Source organism: Xenopus tropicalis, chromosome 3 (assembly GCF_000004195.4).
Source record: "Xenopus tropicalis strain Nigerian chromosome 3, UCB_Xtro_10.0, whole genome shotgun sequence".
NCBI classification, from domain to species: domain Eukaryota; kingdom Metazoa; phylum Chordata; class Amphibia; order Anura; family Pipidae; genus Xenopus; species Xenopus tropicalis.
This window is the reverse complement of record NC_030679.2, coordinates 23288358-23305491: the sequence shown is the minus strand read 5'-3', so window position 1 is coordinate 23305491 and position 17134 is coordinate 23288358. Positions and strand designations below refer to the sequence as shown.

General features: G+C 36.1%; 1 protein-coding gene across 1 annotated transcript; it reads right to left on the bottom strand.

Moving 5' to 3' along the window:
- Nucleotides 1–2986: 2986 nt before the first annotated feature.
- LOC116409703 (traf2 and NCK-interacting protein kinase-like) lies at nucleotides 2987–11128 on the bottom strand. Its single transcript, XM_031898730.1, has 16 exons — nucleotides 10831–11128; nucleotides 9983–10018; nucleotides 9758–9793; nucleotides 9584–9619; nucleotides 8175–8204; nucleotides 7819–7884; nucleotides 7586–7642; nucleotides 6927–7052; nucleotides 6301–6411; nucleotides 5998–6088; nucleotides 5628–5758; nucleotides 5247–5301; nucleotides 4843–4921; nucleotides 4029–4195; nucleotides 3174–3591; nucleotides 2987–3075 (listed from the first exon to the last, which is right to left on the bottom strand). The coding sequence occupies exons 5-15, from the start codon at nucleotides 8184–8186 to the stop codon at nucleotides 3569–3571; spliced, it is 918 nt and encodes a 305-aa protein (XP_031754590.1). The 5' UTR covers nucleotides 8187–8204; nucleotides 9584–9619; nucleotides 9758–9793; nucleotides 9983–10018; nucleotides 10831–11128; the 3' UTR covers nucleotides 2987–3075; nucleotides 3174–3568.
- Nucleotides 11129–17134: the final 6006 nt, after the last annotated feature.

Genomic DNA, 17134 nt, shown 5'->3' with positions numbered 1-17134 from the left:
TCTGCAATGAAAGGCAGAGTCAATCTGCCCTTGCTTTACTGTAATTTCATCTTTTAAATCAGATAGATAAATCAGATAGCTGAAGGCTTGCAGGATGTCCTCACCATCAAAAGAGCAGAATGGTTAAACAAATGAAGCGAAAGTAGAAGAATTAGCAATTGATATTATAGGTGAAGCAATTAAGCTTATTAAGAGCGTTTTTACTCTTCCCAGTACAGCTCTGTGTGCTCTTCCCTACACTGGATAGCATATACCACATTCCAAGTGACTACTTGGATTAGTAAAGCTTACTCAGGAACTCCAATTGTGTGGAAGTGCGTGGGAGGCGTGTTCAGCACTGCTGATACACTGTGTTCTTTCACTGCTATACCATTGCTGAACACGCCCTCCCACGCACTTCCTGGTTACACTCACATGCTGTGCATACCATCACTTCCAAGTTCAGCAGCCACCAACAGGTATCCCCCCAACTTTCCCAGAATGCATTCAAGGCTCTCTAGTGTATAACACAACTAGGTTAGCCTGTGCCTGCAAAATGAAAAGTATAATCCATTGTATACAGAGCTTCCTTAATGGACCTGATACATACAAGCAATAATATGTATCTATATGTCATTTTCATGTAAAGGCTCTGAGACTGAAGGTGACCATACATGTTAAGAACCCCTCGTTTGGTGAGGTCCCCAAATGAGCGGATCTTCTTCCGTTATGCCCACCTAAGGCTAATTATAACAACTGGCATACGGGCCAGTGAGATGATGTGGTTTTCAGACACAAGAATCAAACCTGTCTGATCGATACCTGGTCAATTTTCAGGCAGATATTCATCAGGTAGGCAATTTGGTGGCCTCATATAACTCTGCCCCTGTATGGCCAGCTTAAGTGGATAAAAATTATGTGTGCATTGCATAAAAGATGCCTGTTTAAAAAATACAACCTAAAAAATAAACTTTGGTTCCAATTAAAACATTTCTGTTAAGAGTAGACCCATGTTTTTTGTTTTACTGATGTAACTCAATAAAGAATAATACTTGGTTTGCTTGTGTTCATTTTTAAGGGCTCTGGCACACGGGGAGATTAGTCGCCCCGCAGCAAAACTCCCTGTTCACGGGCGACTAATCTCCCCGAGTTGCCTTCCCCTGCCATCCCACCGGCAACAATGTAAGTCGCCGGTGGGATGGTAGACGCGGCGGGGCGATCTCGGGAAATCGCCGAAAGAGACTCGCGAGTCTTTTTCGGCGATTTGCGCAAAATCGCGCCGCCGCGTGTGCCATCCCGCCGGCGACTTACATGTTCGCCGGTGGGAAGGCAGGGGAAGGCAACTCGGGGAGATTTGTCGCCCGCGAACAGGGAGTTTTGCCGCGGGCGACTAATCTCCCCGTGTGCCAGAGCCCTAAAGAAGTTGTAAACCCTTTTATTTCAGAACTGATGCAGAATGGGGTATCTATGATCAGTAAAAGTTTTCCCATGATGCAGAAGTGTATTGATTTTGAATTAATGACATTTCCTTACAATGGCTTTCATAGTTGCTTTCTATAAAAACAAATGAAATGCTTAGGGGGAACTGGGCTTGACCTGATTCCTGGTTGTTGGTTCTGTACTTTGGGGTACTGTGTGGCAGTATAGGTGCACAGGTTGCATTGCCACCCGGGATGTAGCTGTGGGATTCTCCAATGAGATCAAAATGTCATATTGATGCAAATTAAGAATTATCCATTATCCAGAAAACTGGAGTTCCCAAAGATTTTGGCTAATATATACCATATGGTTATTATGATAGGAACATTGCACCAATGCACAACCAGGCGCTAAACCTTCCCATGGGTTGGAAAAAATTCCCCCCAACCACACACACATCTACTCTGGTGCTGCTGAAATAATATTTTGTAGAGCAGAATTTGGTTTCTATTTTATTCTCGAAATTAAAAACAGGTATTTGGGAAGTCAAGTTAGCAAGGCCCGCCTGTACCAAGCATGTACATGTGATATGGCTTTTATATAACTGGCTGGAAAAGCTTTATACAGGTATGGGATCCCTTATCCGGAAACCCATTATCCAAGAAAATTCCGAATTACAGAAAGGCCATCTCCCATAGACTCCTTTATAAGAAAATAATTCTAATTTTTAAAAATAAATAATATTAAAACAGTACCTTGAACTTGATCCCATCTAAGATATAATTAATCCTTTTTGGAGGCAAAACAATCCTACTGGATTTATTTAATATTTAAATGATTTTTAGCAGACTTAAGTTATGGAGATCCAAATTACGGAAAGAAAGAAAAAACAGAAAAACCCAGGTCTCGAGCATTCTGGACAACAGGTCCCATACCTGTACTATTTACATTTATTTAAGGCATGAAAGCCTCTAGATAAGTACAGGGCTCCCAGTGCAGACACTTTACTGCTCACTTGTTTCATATATCACAGGGGGGGTCCATCCTGCAGCCTCTCCTGCCACTTACTAATTATTACAATTTATTTCCATTTTACTTGGCACAATGCCCTAATGAGAAAATCTGTAAACCTTTCTGTAAATTAAGATACAAATTTCCCCTTGTTATGTTACATTTAGGATTTATTGGTCTTGTGATACAAATACTCCCAGAACTCTGGAGCATTGCTACCACAGACTCTGGCTGTAGAGGGAATGTACTTTATTGTTATTTCCCTGTAAGCAGCACCACCTCAGGGGTCCAAGACACCTGAAAGGGGCAAGTTAATGCTGCCCCCGTGCTTAGCTTTTTCACATCAGAGGGGGGCGAGGGGTGGCTGCATCTCTAGTGCAAAGAGGGCAATAGCACGAGCCAAAATTCCCATTTAACCCTTTAAGTGCCAGCCATAACCCAAAAGGGTTATGGGAGCACTTCAAAGGTTAGACATATATATATAAAGTACAACAGAAATGCAACTGATCTGACTTATTTTACTGCAAACTTTTATTAGAATATATAATATATTTTTAAAATATTATATATCTTTGAGTTCATCTGCAATCACTTGCTTCTGTCTGTGCTCTTCGGGCTGTTGGACTTCATACAGTTCATCCATTCTAAGATGAAAATGAAGTTCTCCTTTAATGATAAAAACAGATATTAAATCAATGGTCAATATTTATTAGATAGCAATGAAAGTCAACACCCTGTAGATGCCTCACAAATCAACTACTTACATTGTTTTTTCCTGGTAGCATTGCTGTGTTTCATTTTATTTGGGTTACGTCACTGCTAGCTGGGCCTCCCCATCCACCCCTCCAGCTTGCAGAGTGACGCTAGCAATGCCCAACGTTTCAAGCCTCTGATGATGCGCAGGTTACATAGGATGCCATTTTATCATTGTCCGTTTTACATTATATCACCATGTTCTTATAGCTCAGAGTGTTACTGCAACTCACACGTCTTTATTTTCCACCACCTTTGGGTGTCCGTGGAGTTCAAATTGATTTTGCAGCTCTGGGTATATCTGAGGCTCTGAATACTCCTGAGTGTGGGCCAGTATAACTGGTTGCTCTTACTGCTCTGGGTTTTTTGGTTCTTCTTGCACATTCTTATTGGGTGGCTGCTCATTTTAAGATTTACTAGTTTGTAGTTCTATAATAAAAAATGCAGGGTTAAGTTGGTTACTTTTAGATACTTCTTCTCAAAGGACAAAGTATAGTTACAGTAGTGTAATGCTTGGACTTTATTGTTTACTTAAAGAATTCATGTGTTGCTTTATTCATTTTTTGCAAAGTGTACAAAAAGGCACCTTCCAAACAAATAGCAAAATAGTAGTTGTATTAATCCTGAATTGCTATAAATAATAAGCTTACATTTTGCCTGCCAGCATGCAGTTCCATTGCCTATTTGAGCTAAATATCTATAAGGAAAATTAACAGTGATGCCTATTTATGATCAGGGTGGTGCTGCTACTGCAGTGTAATGGAATTGGTATGCCTATATGGCAAAATGAAATGTAGCACATCGCAATCATGTGATAATAATACATTTCCAATATTCGGCAATTCTATCATGATGAATTTCCTTACCTTTCTGAATCTTCATTCTATGTATATGAGCAGTTATCTCCTTTTTTGCCTGAAATGTTTTGTCCCAATTTCTTATAAATTCGCTCCTCAGTAACTCTTTGGCCGTTGGTCTTTCAAACTGATTTTTAGTCAGGCAGCATGCAATGAAACTCTGGAATTCTTTAGACCTAAATAAATAAATTGGATATTTAACATTTCAGATAAGTTGGTTGTTAATTAACTTGAATTAAATTTTTATTCTCCTTATGTAATAAAAAAATCCAAATATAGATTTTATACAAAAGCATTTGAAAAACCATCCACACAAATCCTAGGCACTAAACTTATATTTAAAGGACAAGGAAAGTGACTTTCAAAAGGGGATGAAAATATCTTGTGTGGTGTGTTTGGGGAACCCCTAGTGAATACCATTCTAACCCTCGATTGGCCACAGTGAATGTCCCTTTCCTTCCTTTCCTTATCACAAACTTACAATAACTAACAATACTGGAAAAAGAAAGTGTATCTTAACTGAACTGCCCAGATGGCTTTTACTCCACCAATATAATTTTGCCAGCTCCCATGACATATCCCCTTCTCCCTCCCATTTGCTTCAAGTGAAAATGACTGACTGGCTCTTTTCAGACCACAGATGCTCTTTCAAGTGAATGGGAGGGGGCAGGGGTGCATTTCTACTGGCTAAAAAAACATGGGCTAGGAAACACTCTGTCCCCATGTGTTTTAGAACCCATCACCCCTGTCCACGTGGAAACATACTGTACAATATTTAGCTTATTGATATAGAAAAACGGTAAATCAGAGTAGTGTCACTCACCAGACATCCGCATTCAGAGTCGGAGGGTCATTGTTTACAATCATTGCCTTTACTTGATCCTTGGGCACGTTGCTGTATGCTAAAGATTGTGAGAAGTAATTATTAGAAAAGACATTTATTGAACATAAACATTCGTTAAGGCTGCAGCACACTGTCGATTTCATATATTGATATTGCAAGCCGTATATAGTATAGATGAAACTGTATGAAAGTGAGTTGGAACAGGAAGCCCAAAGAAGCATTTGGGGATCTAATTCTTAACTTTCTCATCTTATTTTAGCACATTCTTAGCACACATATTCCCAGCTTTCATTGTTATTTATCCCAGCCTGTCCAACACCTCTCAAGCACATGTGCGATGGTTACAGGTTACTCAGAGCAATATATGGTTAAATGATACTTACGTGCTCTTCCTTCTGCCATTTCGATGGCAGTAATTCCCAGAGACCATATGTCGCACTAGAAATTAGAATAAAAGACAAATATTACAACTGATGAATTTAACAGAAGCAATTAAATGTCAGTTTGAGACCAAAGTATAATACTGAACTATTTTATTGTAAATGTTTTCTAAGGGCTGACTGTGGCTTATAAGCAGCTCCACTAATATATAACAGACTTATATTGCGTTATTGTTAAGATAATACAATAGGTTCTATGTGGCACAAATATTATTATTGCTTAGTTTAAAAATAGAAATCAATCATCCTGTTTATATGGGAGCTATAAAATAACTATTTGTCTATAGTTCAGCGAGTAACGTATTCCGCAAAATATTAACTTACCCTGAAGTCATATGGTTCTGTCTGATATTGCTGAGAGAGAATTACTTCAGGGGCCATCCATTTTCGGGTCCCTGCTATACCTCTAAATGCAGCATCTTTGCTGCTTAATTGTACAGCCAGGCCAAGATCAACTAAAAGTTAAATATTGAACACGTAAATTAGAATTTTACATCTGAAAACAAATAAACCAGAAAAAGAAAGCTGGATTATATTGGCTCAGAAAAAAGCTAGTATCTCAGGGGGTGAAGCAGTGCAAATGTATGCAGAGAAATATTATGGGAAATGAGTTTAAAATCCAGCATTCATTCACACATTTCGAGCTAGAATTTTTAGCATCCATTTAATTCATACTCTAATATACTTTACTTACTTATCTTAACCTGCGCCCTGGCTGTCAGCATAATATTCATAGCCTTTAGGTCACGGTGGATTATGCAGGTGTTATGCAAGTACCTCAAGCCCTGAGGGGAAGCAAACACAACTTGTTAAATGTCTCTCAACACATCACATAATATATTTACGTGTAAGACTTGTTTCTCATTGGACGTAATTAGTACAAGTGGTAGCATTCTCTCATAGTTTGTGCTTATGGCATTACTATTACACTGCTACTACTACTTCCAGTGGTTACAAAAACACAATAAGAGACATACATTTTTAAAGCCAGTCATACCTTTAACACCTGCCGACAGAGGTACTGTATCCAGTGTTCTGGAAGGGTCCTGGCAACTTGCTGGTTAATAAGGTCCCTAATGGAACCCCCTTCGCAAAGCTCCATGACACACTAGAGTACAAAGAATTGTAAGATGTAAGACTCATATTCATTAACCTTATAGTTTTATTGGAAAGAGTTCAAAGGAACTGTGGGGATAATACAAGTTGTAACCGAAAGAACAATACTAATGTCAATAGACTTCATGTCAAAATCACAGCTCTCCTACTTTAGAATTTTACTGAAATATATAAAGCCTACTTATATGTAGGAACTAACAACTGCAATATCCCATAATACTAATAATTTACTCTATGAGTCCAATTGTCAAACTGTAATGCATAATGATTTACTTGTTTGCCATCAAAATGTTGGTTTCTTAAATGACAATTGTATTACAATTTGTGTGACTTATTCTTTATTATCCCTGTTATAATTTACTTTTAGAAATTTGTTTAGAAAAACAATTCACACATTTCCTTTTTTTTTTACTCTAAATATGAGTAATGAATGATATACTCTTATAGGTGCAAATGAGTGCAAATTTTGTACTTCACACATAAACCTAAGATTGAATGGATTCCTACCCATAATCTGTTATCCAGTGATGGCTCTGTGACATGGAGCATGGCGCCGTACAGCTGGACAATGTTCTTTTGTCCGCCACATTTCCACAATAGATTTATCTCATTAAGTTCAATGTTTTCCTTTTCCTGGTTCAAAATAACAAAAAAGTCAGTGTATATTACAAGGCAAAAATAAACAGTGTTATTTGCATGTATACTTAAAAAATACCTGCTGTGAATATTACTGAACAATGTTAAAACCTAAATCCAGTGGCGTAATTACGACTGGCTGCCCCCCTGCAAAAAAAAAAATCTTCAGAGGGGTCCGGCACGCACCATTACTGCATTCACAGGGAAACCTTGCAACCATGCAGACTGCTGTATCATAGTTACACCACTGCCAGTGTCAGTCTATTCATGAACATAATGCAATGTGCAACATTTGGATGCAAAGTCTTTACCCACAGTGTAACTGTATGTGCTGCTAGGCCGCTCCCACCTTACCATGCCCAGGATGCACAAATAAGAACACAAATTGTATTTGGTAAATAGTACACAAGTTGTACCACATATTTCTCCCCTGTATTAGAGTTCCAATAGCATTAGTGTCCCATTCACTTGCTGCTAGTCAGGTGTGGCACTTGTGTTTGTAACTGAGCTTTGCAAAATAGAGTTGTTACCTTTTTGACATTGACCACTTTTATGGCGAGATCTTTGTCACTTCCTAGATATCGCCCCTGTGTAACAGACAGAGAAAAAGTGTCATTCATTTCAACTTTATTATGAAAGTACAAAAAGGGTGGGAGATTCATGTATAAGCATAGAAATCACTAAATAAGTACCCAAGTACCCACTGTTCATGTTTTGTATTTAACACCCCGCAGCATTTAATGAGATAGTTCCTTGAGATTACCTTATATACTTGTCCGAATCCTCCTTTTCCAATTGGTTCCATACATTCAAATATTCCAGATGGATCCTAAAAATAAAGATTACAATTTCATGACAAATTCCTTCCAACTAAAAATGGAATATTCACATATCATATTCACAGCAGATGTGAGGCATAGTTTGGGCAGTTTTTGGTTAACAGTTCAACAAAATGTAGTGTGTCTTCATGTACTGTATTTGCCTTTATTAAGCTGAGGATTAATTAGAGTCAAATAATTGGAATTTATAAGGAAATATCTGCCTTTATAGCTTCTAAACACAATATCTATTGGAAGCTAAAGGGTTTCTATATTTGTTCTTATGTCACTTTCTACTTACGTGATCAATCATTTCAATTGCTGGTCTGTCCTAAAAAAAAAACATACAAGATGTTAAGAATAGAAATATAAAAAGTAATGAATATAATTAAACTGATCACTAGTCAGGCCTGGATTTGTGGGTAGGCTACAAAAGCCCAAGCCTAGGGTGCAAAAATTGGGGGCAGCAAACTGCAAGTAGTGGGTGAGTGAGTAGGGGAGGAGGGGGTGCAAGTGGCGTGGGGGGCCTAGGGGTAAATCTTTAAATATGCCCCAAAAACAATAGTAGTTAAAATTATCACATAAATAAGTGTTAATTAACTGGCTATATTTCAGATATGTCAGTGCGCTTACTGCTTAGAAGGATCCCATATGGTAGGGTTTTAACAAAAACATTAGGAAATCTACCCAAGGCAGTTACTGCAATTGTTACAGAAAGGGAAAAAGAGAAAAAACGTGGGTGCAAGTCCTCTCTGGGTTTACAATTGACAATACAAAGTGGATTCCAGGTCCATCTTATAGTAAATACATTAAGGAAGAATTTATGGGGAAAACGGGTCATTTACTTCTAGAAGCGCAACCACTTTCATTAAAGGTACTTGTATAAAAACGTGCTTCTTGCACTTCTGTATAGTTGTGATCAGTGCAACATTCATTCTTGATGCAGGGGAACCCTGTAGTTACCACCACCAGACCAGGCAGTAGCTTTAGGGTTCCCTTCATGCCCAGTGTCAATAGGAAAAGCACACTTGTGCCTGACGGATCTGGTGCTGCATTACTCATGCGACAAATACCAGAAATGAGGGCAGATGGACTTGCAATTGCGTTGGATTTGTTATGAAATTCACTCTGAGTTGTGCTAACTTTGGCAAATTGGGTGCAATTGTGATAGGTACAGTGCAATTGTGCCAAAGATGCCGCCTCCTTGCAACAACAATGACTCTCTGTAAAAAAAAATGCTGCATTGTGGGGGGAAAACCTGGCGATTGTGCTGGAAATTGCACTTTAACTCACTGAGTCTGCAGATGTATCTGTGCCCTCAATTCTCATGGTGTTTATAGATTTGTGTAAAAATGAAAATATTACGCTTATGGGCTTATTTATCGGTTTTCGAGTTTGTGAATAAGAGAGTTTATTTCGACTTCCATTTTCCATTTTAAAAAAACTCAAATGTTTGGTTATTCATTAAAAAATCAGAATATGAAAAACTTGTTTCAATAGAAACTCGAAAAACTGAAAATATTTCTTGAATTTGCCAGGGACAGCTCCCTTTGCCTTTTACATAAGCTCGCAAGCTTTTAGATGCTGAAGTTTTACATTTGAGTTTTTTTGCACTTGATGAATATCGAATATTTGAGTTTTTGATCCATAATTGGAATATTGGGAGTTTTGGTGCAAACAAATTTAAAGGTTGATAAATCACCGCCTTACCTGTTCCACAGGTTCTTCAATATTTTCAGTGGGATTCTAAAAATAAAGGTTAGAAATTAGTGACAAAATTATTATAAATCAGAATGGAATTTTTCCCAGCAAATGGGCTTAAGATGCACCTATCATATTCAGAAGAAATTTGAGTTTTTGATACATAATTTAAATATTCCTTACCTGTTCCGGAGGTTTTGCAAGATTTTCACAGGGATTCTGAAAAAAAAAAAATTATAAATTAGTGACAAATTTATTATAAATCAGAATCGAATTTTTCCCAGCAAATGGGTTTAAGGTGCAGCTATAATATTCTGAAGATATTTGAGTTTTTGATTAATAATTGGAATATTTGGAGTTTTAGTGCAAACAAATTTGAATTTGAACTTTGATAAATCACTGCCTTACCTGTTCCGGAGGTTTTTCTAGATTTTCTATGGGAATCTAAAAATAAAGATTATAAATTTATTATAAACCAGAATGGAATTTTTCCCAGCAAATGGGCTTCAGTTGCAGCTATAATATTCTGAAGATATTTGAGTTTTTGATTAATAATTGGAATATTGGGAGTTTTAGTGCAAACAAATTTGAATTTGAACTTTGATAAATCACTGCCTTACCTGTTCCGGAGTTTTTTCTAGATTTTCTATGGGAATCTAAAAATAAAGATTATAAATTTATTATAAACCAGAATGGAATTTTTCCCAGCAAATGGGCTTAAGGTGCAGCTATAATATTCTGAAGATATTTGAGTTTTTGATTAATAATTGGAATATTGGGAGTTTTAGTGCAAACAAATTTGAATTTGAACTTTGATAAATCACTGCCTTACCTGTTCCGGAGTTTTTTCTAGATTTTCTATGGGAATCTAAAAATAAAGATTATAAATTTATTATAAACCAGAATGGAATTTTTCCCAGCAAATGGGCTTATGGTGCCCCTATCATATTCTGAAGAAATTTGAGTTTTTGATGTATAATTGAAATATTGGGAGTTTAAGTGCAAACAAATATGAATTTGAACTTTGATAAATCACTGCCTTACCTGTTCCGGAGTTTTTTCTAGATTTTCTATGGGAATCTAAAAATAAAGATTATAAATTTATTATAAACCAGAATGGAATTTTTCCCAGCAAATGGGCTTATGGTGCGCCTATCATATTCTGAAGAAATTTGAGTTTTTGATGTATAATTGAAATATTGGGAGTTTAAGTGCAAACAAATATGACTTTGAACTTTGATAAATCACTGCCTTACCTGTTCCGGAGTTTTTTCTAGATTTTCTATGGGAATCTAAAAATAAAGATTATACATTTATTATAAACCAGAATGGAATTTTTCCCAGCAAATGGGCTTAAGGTGCAGCTATAATATTCTGAAGATATTTGAGTTGTTGATTAATAATTGGAATATTAGGAGTTTTAGTGCAAACAAATTTGAATTTGAACTTTGATAAATCACTGCCTTACCTGTTCCGGAGGTTTTTCAAGATTTTCTATGGGAATCTAAAAATAAAGATTATACATTTATTATAAACCAGAATGGAATTTTTCCCAGCAAATGGGCTTAAGGTGCAGCTATAATATTCTGAAGATATTTGAGTTGTTGATTAATAATTGGAATATTAGGCGTTTTAGTGCAAACAAATTTGAATTTGAACTTTGATAAATCACTGCCTTACCTGTTCCGGAGGTTTTTCAAGATTTTCTATGGGAATCTAAAAATAAAGATTATACATTTATTATAAACCAGAATGGAATTTTTCCCAGCAAATGGGCTTAAGGTGCAGCTATAATATTCTGAAGATATTTGAGTTGTTGATTAATAATTGGAATATTAGGAGTTTTAGTGCAAACAAATTTGAATTTAAACTTTGATAAATCACTGCCTTACCTGTTCCGGAGGTTTTTCAAGATTTTCATTAAAAATCTAAAAATAAAGATGATAAAGTTATTATAAACCAGAATGGATTTTTTCCCAGCAAATGGGCTTAAGGTGCACCTGTCAGATGGGGAATTTTGGGGAAAAGCTGCAAATAAGTGGTGCTGTTGTTCATATTTAAACTATAACAGATTTGGTAGCAGCTTGGAAATTCATTTCATTGGTAAAGGTATGGAATCTGTTATCCAGAATGCTCAGGACCTGGGGTTTTCCGGATAAGGGATCTTTCAGTGATTTGGATCTCTATAACTGAAGTCCACTACAAAATAATTTAAATATTAAATAAACTCCATAGGATTGTTTGGCCACCAATAAGGATTAATTATATCTTAGTTGGGAGCAAGTGCAGGTACTGTTTTATTATTACAGAGAAAAGGGAATCATTTAACCATTAAATAAACCCAATAGGGCTGTTCTGCCCCCAATAAGGGGTAATTATATCTTAGTTGGGATCAAGTACAGGTACTGTTTTATTATTACAGAGAAAAGGGAATCATTTAACCATTAAATAAACCCAATAGAGCTGTTCTGCCCCCAATAAGGGGTAATTATATCTTAGTTGGGATCAAGTACAGGTACTGTTTTATTATTACAGAGAAAAGGGAACCATTTAACCATTAAATAAACCCAATAGGGCTGTTCTGCCCCCAATAAGGGGTAATTATATCTTAGTTGGGATCAAGTACAGGTACTGTTTTATTATTACAGAGAAAAGGGAATCATTTAACCATTAAATAAACCCAATAGGGCTGTTCTGCCCCCAACAAGGGGTAATTATATCTTAGATGGGATCAAGTACAAGGTTCTGTTTTATAATTACAGTAGAAAAGGAAATGATTTTCAAAAATTAGAATTATTTGCTTATAATGGAGTCTATGGGAGACGTCCTTTCTGTAATTCGGATATTTCTGGATAGCGGGTTTCTGGATAAGGGATCATTACATTATTGAAATGTGTGCTGTTATATTATGTAAAGATTGGAAACTAAAGGGCTAATATGTTTGTTTCTACGTCACTTCTTACTCACATAATTGATTTCTTCAACTGGTTTCTCCTAAAGAAAAGAAGATTTTAGTTAGAGTCACGGCACTAACAAATATCTTATGAAATAGGAAGAGTTTGTAGAAGAAATAGAAATGGCACAGAGACTACAATTGATTACAACTGATAATGTAAATGGAGTGGGTTCAAGTTCCACGTCACAGTAAATACATTAAGGAAAACAGAATTTACATGTTGGACACAGATGATTTGTTTAATAACATTTCAAAGTGAAAAAATGACACTTACTTTTTTACCACATCGGCAAAAAAGATTTAAAAATCGCCGTAGAAGTTTTGAAGCCATTCTAGTTTAGATTTCTCTAAACTTTTGTGCAATAAAACAAGAGAGAAAAAAATTAATCGTCTTTCTACAAAATTCTATTTTTAACAGCTCAAAATGCAAACTGTATAGAGAAGAAATGCTGAGCTCTCATTGAATAGAGAATTAGGAAATGAAAACAACTTTACAACAAAAAAGGGGTGAAAATGTCAAATAAAATAAAAGATTAGGATTAGCAAACCAAGGCCGCAATAAGCAGATAATAAGCAATGGTAACTAACTATGCCCAGTATCCCAGTTATAGTATTAGTAGGCCAAACTACTGCAATTTAACCTGCATAACTGTCTTACTAATCATCAAAAAAAAAACAGAAATACAAAAATGTTTTTTTAATGCTGAACAATGAATATTAATTATTCCTATTAATTATTCATTAATTATTCCTATTATTCCTATTAATAAAGGCTAATACAGTCCCAGTACTACTGCTAAACGATCTACTCACCTGTCCTGACTTCAAAACAACTGACTGATTGCTGGCTGAGCAACAGTACATCCTTCAGAGACAAGTGATGTCACAATGGTCTTGGGGTTACAGAGCCTTGTGACATCACAGTGAGGAGTCAACAGAAATGGCTTTGAACAAACAGCTGCCTTGTGGCTTGTTTTCAGTTTAATAATAAAACCTGGATAGCTGTCAATGTATACATGAAATATATTTATATGTATAGGATCTTTTATCTGAAATGCTTTGGAACTGGGATTTAAATTGGAATTATTTACTTAAAATGAATCCTATGAAAAATGGCCTTTGTTAATTTGGATCTTTCTGGAAACGGGTCACTGTATTTAAATGTGTGTGTGAAACTCAATAATAAAACTTATATATACATAACCCATTATCTATAAATCTCCAAATTATGGGAAGGCCATCTCACATTGAACAAATAATTAAAATTTTTAAAAAGATTTCCTTTTTCTCTGTAATAATAAAACAGTACCTGTACTTGATCCCAACTAAGATATAATTACCAATTATTGGGGGCAGAACAGCCCTATTGGGTTTATTTAATGGTTAAATGATTCCTTTTTCTCTGTAATAATAAAACAGTACCTTGTACTTGATCCCAACTAAGATATAATTACCCCTTATTGGGGGCAGAACAGCCCTATTGGGTTTATTTAATGGTTAAATGATTCCCTTTTCTCTGTAATAATAAAACAGTACCTGTACTTGATCCCAACTAAGATATAATTACTCCTTATTGGGGGCAGAACAGCCCTATTGGGTTTATTTAATGGTTAAATGATTTCCTTTTTCTCTGTAATAATAAAACAGTACCTTGTACTTGATGGTAACTAAGCTGCAGAATTAAGGTCTGGATCCAAATTACGGATCCCTTATCCAGAAAACCCCAGGCCCAAAGTTATCTGGATAATAAAACCAATATATATATATATATATATATATATATAGTGAATAATGTATTCCCTATTGTAAAATATAAAGATATTATAAGTAACCAAGGATTTTCATGACCATATAAAACAAAACTGGCCTATCTTCAGTTGAATAATAAAACATGGCTAGGTGTGAATGTACCTGTATATGTACTGTATATACGCCTGTGTGTTATCTGCAATGCTTGAGGCCTGAGGGGCCTTTAGTTAATTTGGATCACTATACATTAAATAAATGGAGTGACCGCACACACAGGGTTTTCATACAGTCAACCTTATAAGTGTTTGTACTTCACTGTGGTGTGGTGTCCTAAATGTTGGTCTAAATAAAAAACCTCTTATTTTTTTGAATCTATGACTCCTGTATGAAAACCCTGTGTGTGCCGTCACTCCATGCCTGTATTATTGTTCCTGCACTGGCACCCAGGTATCATCTGTATTTCATGGTGTGCAGCTTCCTGGCTTTTTGTATCTATATATATATATATGAGAGTCCACACGACAGCACCACACTCCACGGAATACCATATAGATACCGGATCAAACACAACCAGCACCAAGGGTCTTGTGGTTCAAATAAATATTAGTGTATTATAATTGCATGTACATATATATATGTTTCCTCCAATAATATATATATGAATTGAATTATATTTCTATTTCTATCTAGTAATTCCCTTTATGCTGGTATGGGACCTGTTATCCAGAATGCTCAGGACCTGTGGGTTTTCCAGATAAGGGGTCCTTGTGTAATTACTAAAAAAACTTTTAAACATGAAATAAAGCCATCCTCCAATAAGGATTAATTATATCTTAGTTGGGATGAAGTACAAGATACTGTTTTATATGGGAGATGGCCTTCCCGTAATTTAGGGATTTCTGGATAATGGTTGGCTTTCTGGCCTCAGACAAGCACACTGTGTTTCAGAGAATATTGAGAAATAAATCACACAGGTAACCTGGGATTAATGATGTCAGACTGAAAGCTTTTTGGGGGGGTTGGTAGAAAGTCTTCAATAACTTTTAGGCAGTAAAATACTGTGCTGTCAACTTTAAGTAAAAGTCCTTGGAAAGTCCAAATGGAGATCTAGTTAGTTTGTTTAAACAGAGAAGATGCTAGCCAACCTGCGTAAGGTTATACCATTCATTATGCTGTTTATGCCTGTGAGGAAGCAAATACAAATGCATCTTTATTTCCCAGCTTCTTGTTCCTTGGAGGATGTGAATAGTGGGTATGTGGGGTTTTTCTGCACAACAAACCATTTTTGGGGAGTTTTTCTGAGCTGCAGTGGGCATTTTTAAGTATTACAAAGTGGGCCAAGCTTCAATTGGTATTTTCCAGGCTATGGTGGATCTGTTCAACATGACAATCATCTTCACTTAGAACCCCCATTTGTATACGGTATGGTTTTCTCTCAATGTTGTTGTTACTGGAGTGAATTCTCTTCTTTTACTGATTGCGGCAGCAGTCAGATCAGCATATAAGGCAATGAGGGAATAGTGCTGTGTGACGCCGCCATGATTTTGTCTCTGATTATATGGTAGTAATGCACCTTGAATAAATGCAGCCCCCCAGAGCTAAATAAAAACGCAGGCATAAGTGTAGGGGGCTCTTAACAGGGTTGGAAAAGTTTTATCTTATGGAATGGGCTGTTTAACTTATGGCCAGTATGGTAGTAGATGGTTAAGAATTTTTAGTGGGTTCAGGAAAAACAAGTGGCCCCTCCCCTCACCTACTCCCCTTCCCTTTGAGTTTTAGATGCCACTACTATTAGCTTCAGTTCTATACCTGTATTTATTTTTTGTTTCTCAGCTCTCCAGTTTGGAGTTTCAGCAGCTATCTGGTTGCTAGGGCATTGTTTTCCTTAGCAACCAGGCAGTGGTTTGAATGAGAGGCTGAAATATGAATAGGAGGGCCTGAAAAGAAAGATAAGAAATAAAAAGTAACAACAATAATAAAATAGTAACCTCACCGAGCAATAAATGAAAGCTGGAAAGATGTACAAAAGGATGGCAAATAACTCTATTATATAAATAACTATTAAAACAAATAATAAAGACCAAATGTACATTTAGAAAAGAGACTTGTAATTAAGATATCAGTATTTCATTTGAAAAACAAAAAAACATAGTAGAGGCTTGATAAATCAGCCTCTAAATGGTTCTGTAATGCGTTGGTGATTGGTTGCTCTTAGTTAAGAAAAGTTGAATTTAAATACTGACTACTGGCCGGTTGCTAAGGTAATTAAATTCTAGGAACCAGATGATATATGATACATGATGGCAGCATAAAACAAGCTACAGATATAGAAAGCTAAAGCTTATTTAAAAGCTTGATACTATATATGTAAGGACCTGAAGTATTGCTAAATGTCATGGTCTACACAACTGATTCAAATAAAAGCATTTAAAACTTGGAAGAGATAAAGCGCTGTCTGCTTTTACATTATACTATTATACTATGTAACACTCCTATTAAATGCTATCAGTCATTGTTCTATTATGTGATGGGGGTCACTGTGTCATGACATTTTTGGGGGTCATTTATTCTGAGATGTCACTGTTCATTGTATCCTGGGCATTTATATGTGCACTATAACCATTATTGCCACACCTGCACACTTGTCTAGTGACAAGCTTTTTGCTCTATTCTCTAGTCTCTTAATTAGTTAACCAATCAAACTGACTTTTGATGGCAATGTTATTAACAGGTTAAATGTATATGAAAGCTAGAATGGCTGATATGTTCTATGCCAAAAAAAACCTTTTAAACTCTAAATTGCTACTTTCCAACCCCCACACTTTACAAACATGATGTCGCCAAAAATTATTATG